The sequence below is a fragment of the Myxine glutinosa genome, chromosome 12 (genome assembly GCF_964187855.1).
Source record: "Myxine glutinosa chromosome 12, kmMyxGlut1.1, whole genome shotgun sequence".
NCBI classification, from domain to species: Eukaryota; Metazoa; Chordata; class Myxini; order Myxiniformes; family Myxinidae; genus Myxine; species Myxine glutinosa.
Genome location: NC_136272.1, coordinates 108,387,867 through 108,397,966, shown reverse-complemented (window position 1 = coordinate 108,397,966; position 10,100 = coordinate 108,387,867). Strand labels below are relative to the sequence as shown.

At 44.7% G+C, this 10,100-nt stretch overlaps 1 protein-coding gene across 1 annotated transcript; it reads left to right on the top strand.

Annotated features, from left to right (window-relative positions):
* Window positions 1–428: 428 nt before the first annotated feature.
* Window positions 429–9,172, top strand: CLN5 (CLN5 lysosomal BMP synthase). Its single transcript, XM_068132318.2, has 4 exons — window positions 429–935; window positions 4,328–4,487; window positions 7,085–7,295; window positions 8,147–9,172. Exons 1-4 carry the CDS (start codon window positions 838–840, stop codon window positions 8,629–8,631), a joined length of 954 nt encoding a protein of 317 aa, XP_067988419.2. The 5' UTR covers window positions 429–837; the 3' UTR covers window positions 8,632–9,172.
* The last annotated feature ends 928 nt before the right edge of the window (window positions 9,173–10,100 follow it).

The following is a 10,100-nucleotide window of genomic DNA, read 5'->3' as shown; positions in this document are numbered from 1 at the left end:
ACACACACACACACACACACACACACACACACAAACAAACTGTGTTTTATATATATAGATAATGTAAAAAAAAAAAAATGAGCCCTGTCTTCCAATGGTAAACAATTCTTCAAAAAATTCCTGGATCCGGAATAATATCCTGAGCTTCACCAAAAACTAATCAATTCTTCCTTATCCCAAGGGCAATCATCCCACCAACTTTCATCCAAATCCGTTCAGAACTTTTCCAGATATCTTGTTCACAAACACTCGAACACACACGCACACACACACGCACACACGGACACGATCGAATGCATTACTCCCTGGCGGGAGTAACAAACAAATTTGGGAAGAGTAAAGTTTAATGTGTTGTTGTCGTTACTGCCACCAACTCTAGCAACAGGATGCAAACATCCATGGTCCATAAAGTCTCTCTCTTGAGCCTTGGCCAAAGGGCGGTTGCAATTGTTACCCAACAATTATTGGTGGTAAATGACGAGTTTCGGTTTTGTGGATGGATCACGCGCAAGGAGAGGTGGGAGGGCAGTGGATCACGCGCAAGGAGAGGTGGGAGGGCAGTGGATCGCGCACGAAGGGGAGGGAAGGAGAGTGGATCCAGCACTACGGAAGGAGGAGAGTGGATCCGTACTACTAGGGCGGGCAGAAACCGCACGAGGCGGGCGGTGGATCCTTGAGCAGAACCGAAACTCCGTTAGAGTTCCTTTCTGGGAATCTGGTGAAGGAGAGGGCGGTGCGGTTGTTTAACGGAGGGCGGTTGGTGAAGGAGAGGGCGGTTGTTTAACGTACACTACTACTACAACTAGTACCGAGCGCATACCCGAAAAGCACGCTGTCATGGCTCGTCCCGCGCTCTTGTTCTTGGTCTCCCTGGTGCTCTGCCTCTCCCTGTACGTCGTCAGCTGCGAGAGTAGCCTTACCGAGGCGGTCGCAAGGTGAGCCGTGAGGTCGTGCTACTTCACTACACCTCGTCTGTCTCACAGTCGCAATGGTCCTTCGACGTCAGACATGCAATTACATGGACTGGAATAGTACATGCATTCGGACAAATGCCATAAACAAATTTCCTTTTAAATATGGAAACGAGAAATGTTTGTCCGTCACGTTGTCCTCGTGTGTCGATGTCACTAATTGTGTCCACATATTGACATAGTTATGATACTGGTTCATTGTTTAATGCTCAAACAGTTTAATGTTCATATGGTTACAAAACGAACCAAATTCAAACACATACTCCACAATTCGTATGAATCGTTAAATATGACGTTAAATGTATTATGACGTCACTTTCATTTGAACATTCCCTGACACGCGGGGCGTTTTCGCTTTGTGCTGTTTTTATCGGTTGCAAAGTGGAGGCTGTATAATTATGGAATTATTTAATAATCTGTGTAAAATGTCACGTCATTTCCTGCACGGACCATTTGCATTGAAATCGAAGCGGATAAAATACAGCTGGAGAAGAAATGAATTTTTAAAAGAAACAGCACGCTCTATCTATACACCGTCTCAAACGTTATGCTTATTTCTGTTTAACCCAATGGTCGAGAGAACGCAAGGAAATATGAGGAAATGCAAATATAACATCAACTATAAATGTGAGTGTGTGTGTGTGTGTCTGTGTGTGTCTCTGTGTCTGTGGCATACCTTTTGTGTCTATTAATTACGTATGTCTATTAATTAATTACGTACTATTGAAATGTACCTTTTTACCCTTGAGACTGCTGAGACCGCTTCGACCTTTGAAGACCCAAAAGTCCCTGAGGACCCAAAAGACCCAAAAGTCCCCGAGGACCCAAAAGACACAGAAGACCCAGAAGATCCAAAAAGACTCAAGAAACCCAAAAGATCCAGATGACCAAAAAGTCCCCAAGGACCCAGAAGACCCAAAACACCCCGAAGACCCAAAACACCCCGAAGACCCAAAACACCCCGAAGACCCAAAACACCCGAAGACCCAAAACACCCCTAAGACCCAAAACACCCCGAAGACGCAAAACACCCCAAAAATCCAAAAGACCCCGAAGACCCAAAACACCCCGAAGACCCAAAACACCCAGAGGACCCAAAACACCCAGAAGACCCAAAACATCCCGAAGACCCAAAACACCCCGAGGACCCAAAACACCCCGAACACCCAAAACACCCCGAAGACCCAAAACATCCCGAAGACCCAAAACACCCCGAAGACCAAAAAGTCCCCGAAGACCCAAAACACCCCGAAGACCCAAAACACCCCGAAGACCCAAAACACCCCGAAGACGCAAAACACCCCAAATATCCAAAAGACCCCGAAGACCCAAAACACCCAGAGGACCCAAAACACCCAGAAGACCCAAAACATCCCGAAGACCCAAAACACCCCGAAGACCCAAAACACTCCGAACACCCAAAACACCCCGAAGACCCAAAACACCCCGAAGACCAAAAAGTCCCCGAAGACCCAAAATACCCCAAAGACCCAAAACACCCCGAAGACCCCAAAGATGCTTAAATACCCTTTAGACCCCTAAATACCCCCCAAAGAACCAAAACACTCCAAAGCCTCTTAAAGACCCAGAGGAAACAAAAAACCCTTAAGACCCAAAAGCCTCTGAAGACACCAAAGACCCCAAAGACCCTGAAGACTCAAAACACCTCAAAGACCCAAAATACCCTTAAAGGCCCAGAGGATCCAAAAGACCCTGAAGACCTAAATGGCCCTGAAGACCCAAAACACCATGAAGACCCAAAAGACACTGAAATGGTCAAAGATGCCTACCCCTCTGAAACGACGTGTGGTGAGGCGCGCAGAGCACGCCGAGTCACGCTAGTATTTAAAACAAGCATTCTGAGTATTGCGCTGCAATACATGTCCCCTACCGGCAGTCTGTCGTCCGGAAAACTGTTGGGGAAATTAACAAAGTTCAAAGTGCCCTAACTTTGTCAAAAATGATCGAAACGTCGTGAAGTTCGAACCTGATCTGTAACTTATCATGAGGAAACCATGTACCAAGTTTGAAATCATTAGCATTAAGCGTTTAGAAAAAAAAGTCCGGAAAACTGTTCTTTGTGTGACTGACTGACAGACGGACAGACTAACAGACGGAGGGACGGAGTGCAAACATATAGTCCCCTCCGGTGTGCACCGGTAGGGGACTAATAAGGGATGGGACATTTCTCACATGCATCACTGATTATTACTAAAAACAAAATTTGATCTAATTTTGTACCTTTTGTACCTCCAGCATGACTATTTTACATGTCTGATATAGTTCCCTTATATTTCTCGTACTGCTGACGTGATTTCAAAAAGTTAATAATCCAGAAAACAATGTATGCGTGAACTCCAAGGTGAATCAATTTACAAACCAGAACATTCTGATCAATTCGATCAAAGGCTTTTGAAAAATCTGTAAGAACTACAGTGGATGTTGAATTTGGATTTATCAGCATTTTCATATAGCTGATGAAGCATTCCTATTAAATAATGACAAGTTAAGAGCTTTCTTTGATTGCCATACTGATTAAGATCAATTTTTGGCGCAATGTTCTTGAGGAGCCATTTTTGCAATAAATGATTCCGCAACTTTTGCGAAACAGCTCCTCAGTGCTGTCGGTCTCAATCCCTACAAAGTGGGTGGTTGTGACTATGGAATGGGTGTCACTTCTGCATACTTACAACGATCCGGAAGTTTCGCCTGCTCGAATGATGCATTTAAAACATCAGTCGAGGGAAAACTTAATTCATAAGCAAATTCACGGATTACTCGCACAGGTAAGTCTTCAGAAATGCTTGCTTTTTGTAAATTAAGTTTACGTAATTGGTTATAGACCTGTTGGGGTTGGACACGAGAAGATCTTAACAGGGAGGGAAGGTATGCTGGGAATTTTGTTCTATTAATTCTGGGTGAATGCTCTGGGATAGTAATAAAATATTCATTGATTATGTTACCGGTAGCTGCTTTTTTATAATGTTGCGGATCTTCCGAATCAATACCTGGTATCTTATTGAGGTTGGGTCCTGTGGACCTTGAATAAATATTTTAATCTGTTGATACCAGCCTGCAGGATTATCAGATTTTCGTTTGCGAACTCTGGTGTTATAATCTTTTTTAGCTTGAGAAATAGATCATATGGTCTTGTTTCTCAGGTAATACCAAAGGGCTGTATTACCTTGATGCCATGCTGTCTTTGTTTTATGATGGACTTAACTACAGAAGTTATCCATGGTTTATCAGTCTTATGAAAACGTGTTGGTAAATGTTCACAAAGTTTTTCTTTGCCTATTTCACATAAAATGTTACATTTTGTGCCAGGATCAATTCTTTAATCTTGCTAATTGCAGACCAAAACCTGCACCGCAATGCGAGGCAAGTCATGCTTTCTGCAGCTCTGGTGTACCAGCAGGGATCCCCCCAGCACCGCTCGGCATTGACATCTTCTCTGTTTACCTGCTGCGCATCCCGAGGGGGGATGCACATTCAGACTGTGAAGACTTAGATTGCGTGAGATTCTTCTTATTTTTCATACTAGCGATTAATTATTCATTGTACTATTTATCTTCTGCTTGTTTGTTTTTAGTATGTCGTTGTTGTTTTTTTTTATTACAAAATATACATTTGTAATGTTTTAAAAGTTAACTTCAAAGTGCAGACTATGAAGTGATTGCTAATGTTGAAAGTGATAAAACTACTGACAAAAACGATCGTATGCATGAACCAGAAAGATCTACTCTTGAGGACAATAGTCAGCATGAGACACATGATGACAGAAATGATGAAAAAACAAAAACTGATAGTAACGATGGGGTAGATCCTTCTGTGCAGAGCCAACAGAAATAATGTACTGTTTATGTTAGAGAAGAAGACTCAGGAACTAAATCACAATTAAATGACCATGATGACACAGGTGTGGTTTCTGGTCGGTGGTCTTCCTCCTTAAGTGAAACTCTGGTGCACTCACTACAAGGGGAAGATAAACAAACTACGATATCTAAGGAGGAAGTTGTTGTTTTTCTGAATGAAACCTTGAGGCAACGCAATGTGCAAATTAAGGATCATTTTCCTGATATCAAGGCTTTCATTGTGACTGCAAAACATAAGCTACAGAGGAATGACTCTGGAACTTGCTGAACCTCAATTTCAACGCCTTAGGAAAGCCTTGACAAAAGCGAACAAAGAATTGCAGGTAGAAAGTCATTTTAGTGCCTTGTTTCTTCAATGATGGAGCTACGGATTGCAACCCTGAACATTAATGGGGGTCGAGCCCCATTACGGATAATTCAAACAATTCAAGCATTAGAGAGAATAGAAGCTGATATTATTCTCTTACAGGAGACCCATGCTACAAATACTCTAAAAACTGAGTGGGAGAAACTTTTTAGAGGTCAGTGGTTCTTGAGCGGGTTTCCTACACTCAAGGCTGGTGTTACTATTTCCTTAAGCCACAGGTTTTCTGCGCAGCGGGTTTCCTTTAAGGAAATACATAAAGGACACATTATATCTGTAGAGTTTTTGTGTGATGCACAAAAAATAATTGTGGTGAACGTCTACACTCCGAGTGATCCTATAGAAAGGAAAAAGTTCCTTTCCTATACTAGAGGATTTCATTAAAGACCAAAATTCGACCGCATTCACTTGCATTGCTGGAGATTTTAATTGTACAATTTGCCCAGAAGTCGATAGGAATGGTCATGAGCCTCATATAGCCTCATATAGCCTCTACTAAGGGGCTGGGGAACATCGTTAAGAATTATCGTTTTAAAGATGTGTGGAGGCTATATCACCCACCTCTCCGTGGCTATACATGGTGCAGATGTCAGGATGGGTTTATATCAAGGGAAAGACTTGATAGAATATATGTCAATAAGCCAATGTTAAATGTTGTAAATACGTCCCAAATTCTACCAACTGGGTTCACAGATCATAGTTTAGTTGTGCTGTCCTTTAAATTGCAATTGCCATCAGGTGGTAGTGCATACTGGACTCTTAATACTCGTGTTTTAAGTGACAAATTTTAAAAACTATTTCAAGGCTGTATGGGAAAAGATCTATACCTCCAAGCTTCAGCACGCCAACCTTCAGTTGTGGTGGGACCTTGAAAAATTGCGCAAAGTCTTCGGTTTCACTCTCAGTCATGGTCTCTCTTGGACAAGCAACATTTCAAAGTTGGCCTCCAAAGCCAAACGCCAACTGGGCATCCTCCATCGTGAAAAGTCCTTCCTTGGCGCACCTGAAAGCCTGTCCACCTGCAAGGCCTTCATCCGCAGCTTGATGGCGTACTGCTCTCCCCTCTGGGCTGGTGCCCTGTTTCACACCTTGATCAGCTTGATACCATGGAATCCAAGGCCTCAATATTAATGGAATCTCCCATGATGATGCTGTGTCTATGGGTCTATCACTTCGCCATCACAGACAGGTGGTGGTCTCTGTCTTCTTCCGCCTCATTTCTGGTCTTGCACACTCTGCCTTCTCCATGCTCTGTTCCCTCTCCCCATGTATCTGCAGGACGCATACGGTCCACCAGCAACCCCTCCTAGTGAAACTGCCTAAATCCAGAACAATTGCTCACCTCCACTTTTATTCCTCGTTTTTTCCCCGCCTGTGGAACCACCTTCCTTACTCTTCCCTCCAAGTCTTTAAGACAGCTGTTCGCCATCATCTCAAGTCATCCCCCATCCAAAACCATGATCTTGCCTACACCCGTTAAACCCTCCCCACCCTTCCCAAAACTTTGCTTACGTAATAATCTTGTTCATTGATTGAGCTGATTATATTACTCGAGGTCCCCCACATTTTGAGTAGTATGAGGAATAGATCTCTGTGACATGAAAGCTAAATCCTGAAGGGTTTGTGAAAGTTACCTAGATGTGTACACAAGACAAGTTACCTAGATGGTTGCCATGGCAACATACTTCAGCCAATCACAGCCGTGATCTAATCAGGTTTAGATAATGTCATGAGAAATAGATATCTGCACTAGGAAAGCAAAATGTTGAACGTTTTTTTGAAATATGACGTCTACAAAAGTCCATGGACGGATGATCGGTCGGACGGAGGTAATTTTAATGTCGCATCTCCAACCTTGTCTCCTTTCTCTTCAGCATATCATACGTCCAACCCTGGGTTTCACTAGCAAGTTGACAAATCAGAGCTACACCCTCGCTTGGTACCCCCTATTTGGTATGTGGAACAGCATGGTGCCTCATCTCCCAAAGAAGAACAATAATAGCCCAGTCTGGTGCAAGCAGGGGGCTGTCTGTGTCTCTCGGACTGCAAGGGGTTGGCGGCAGCCTTACATCACGCAGATCAGTGGTGGGTCATTGAGACTAATGCTGTGTGTAATGAGATAGCATGAACGGGATACGTGCAGCGCGTATCCTGTTGGTGCTGAACAACACCTTGCCCCACCCCTCCTCCTCCTCCTCCTCCCCTTGCCCCCACCAATCTCCCATTTACACTCCCGCATCTTCATTCTTCCCATGTGCACAATATGTAGAAGATGTAAAAGCGCCATCTTGTGTTCATGCTGAACTTTGCTGATCAATTATCAACCTCGTTGTTTACAACTAGTGGGGACGCCTCTTTGTGGTGGTTGTACCAATCAATAAATCAATCTTCCCCATTCTTCCCTGCTGCCCGGATTCGTCAGGGCAGAGCGGTCATGGTCAAAGTGCTGATTGGTCTCCACGGAGCAGCCCTTTCCCTCTTGTGTCTCTGTCTCTGTCTCTGTCTCTCTCTCTGTCTCTCTCTCCCTCTCTCTCTCTCTCTCTCTCTCTCTCTCTCTCTCTTTGCCCTCTCTGTCTCTCTCACTCTCGCTTTCTAACTCTGTCGTGGCCCTGACTTCGTGGGGGTGGGGGTACACCATCCTGGATGTGGGGGATCTCTGGGTCGCTCCTGCGAGATCAATCAGCTGTCTCCGTGCCGTGGGCTTGTTCGAGAGAACTGTCTGGGGCTATACAGCAACAACGACAACAGCAACCGCTTTGTTTGTGTAGTTACTTGCTGGTGTCCAATGTGTGCACTCACACATTTGTCTGCGTCCTGAAAATACCACAGACGACATTTGATTGGACTTTTAAATCCTGTTTAATTCATACTCCAGAACAATATTTGGTTTGTCAATGTCTTCATAACCCTCTCGTTCTGCTTCTCATTGCCTTTAGGTGATGTCTTCGAACAACTAATGCAGTGGACGCAAACGGTGAACAAGTCTAATCTAGACTATGGCGCATGGACGGTGCGGACATGGCATGCTCTCAATGCCACAATGTGGTTCCCTGTAAACGACAGCGCCACCTTTGTGCAGCGCGCCTGTCAGCAGCTGGCTCGCTTTGGTGCCATCATTAACCCTGGCCAAACCCTCAAGGTCACACGTCCCGCAATTTTCAGCCGGAAGCCACAAAGATTGGGAACAGCAAGTCAAATATTTGGACCGACAGGCCAGCCTGCCCTTGCGGAGAAAATCCTGAGATTTTACCGAGACTTCCAGCCAAACCAATCGACGTGGCATAAGCTCCTGAGCTCACTAGATGTCCTTGAAGACCTGCTGCTTCGACGTAGTTTGTACTTCTATCATGAAGGAAATTACTGGCTTCTACCACCAGAGTTCCCTTTTGTCCATTTCATCACCGATTATCTCACTCTCTAACCCAACCAAGTAACCTGCGTTGCTTACTCACCCATCCAAATATGAGGCCCTGAAAAGTAAAGCAAACTCAACCAAATATACGTAAATGTTGATAAAGAAGGAACCAAAGTTCAGGAGCCACTTCTAAGCACATTGAACAAGCATCAGTATCAGACTCAACCATTTTGTTCAGAACCCTCATTTGCACCAAAGGTGGACTCACCCACCCTTAAATATGAATTTGGTGTATGTAAGTCAATTTGGTACTTCTGGTTTACTTCTCAAGGTCTCGTATTGTATGTAACACAGCTGAGCAGGTATGCTCAATAGTACAGCAAATAGCTACGCTCGCTCACTCTAGATAGGCAGATGTGATCCAGTGTGGTTTTGTGCCCCCAATACCGCACAGTAATGCTTTTGACACTAATACCTGCTGTCAAATTCATCAACACTTTGCATTTTGCTTTGCTCCATTACAGCTGGATGGTCTTAATAAATCATGACACACACTATGACACAATGACAATTTGCTTTATGATGAAATACATTTTCAATGATTTGACTCTACTCTCTGAATTTTTTTTTATCATTGTCTCCCTCCAAAGTTTGAACTCCTGTGCCGCTGATGCAATGCCCTCTACTGGTTAGGGCAGGAATTTGGAATTTGGCCATGGTGCCGGCGATAGCTCGCTTACTCTTCATGCAGTACACCATGGGACCTTCAACGTCCACCAGCGAATGCTATCAGACGGGACACCCAGCTTAACGTCCATCCATGGGACGGTACACACATTGATGCCTCGCCCTGCCTGTGCACACCAGGCTGACACTTTAGAGCTGGGCCAACATTCAAATCCAGACTAGACAGATTAGAGGAGAGAGTGCATCCCTCGAGTCTAGGCCATCCTGTCAGCCCATATATATATACATATATATATATATGTTGATCAAGGCACCTCCTAGCTTTAATGGTGAGCACCAGCCACGAATTATGTCTCACACGGTAAATACCGCATAACCCGCAAGGAACCAACAGCCTGTCTGCCACACAGACCATCGTTCCCGCCAGTGCAAACCAAAACCAGGGGGTGCGGTGCGATCGGCGGGGATAATAATGAACGACATAACAGCGTGACGAGCGCTGTCCCAATCTCCTGTGGACCGAAGTCCTAGACCAAAGCGTCACCTCCGACCCGGAGGCCTCAGCCCGGCCACTCTGTCAACAGACAGAGATTTATTCATTGATCCCCATTTTTTTGCAGTATGCCGTCCTGACGAGGGTTAATAAGCCCGAAATCCGGATTGGCGGCTCTGCTTGATGTTTAGCCAATGGGGACCCAATGAATACATCTCTGTCTGTTGACAGAGTGGCCGGGCTGAGGCCTCCGGGTCGGAGGTGACGCTTTGGTCTAGGACTTCGGTCCGGTCCACAGGAGATCGGGACAGCGCTCGTCACGCTGTTATGTCGTTGATTATATATATATATATAT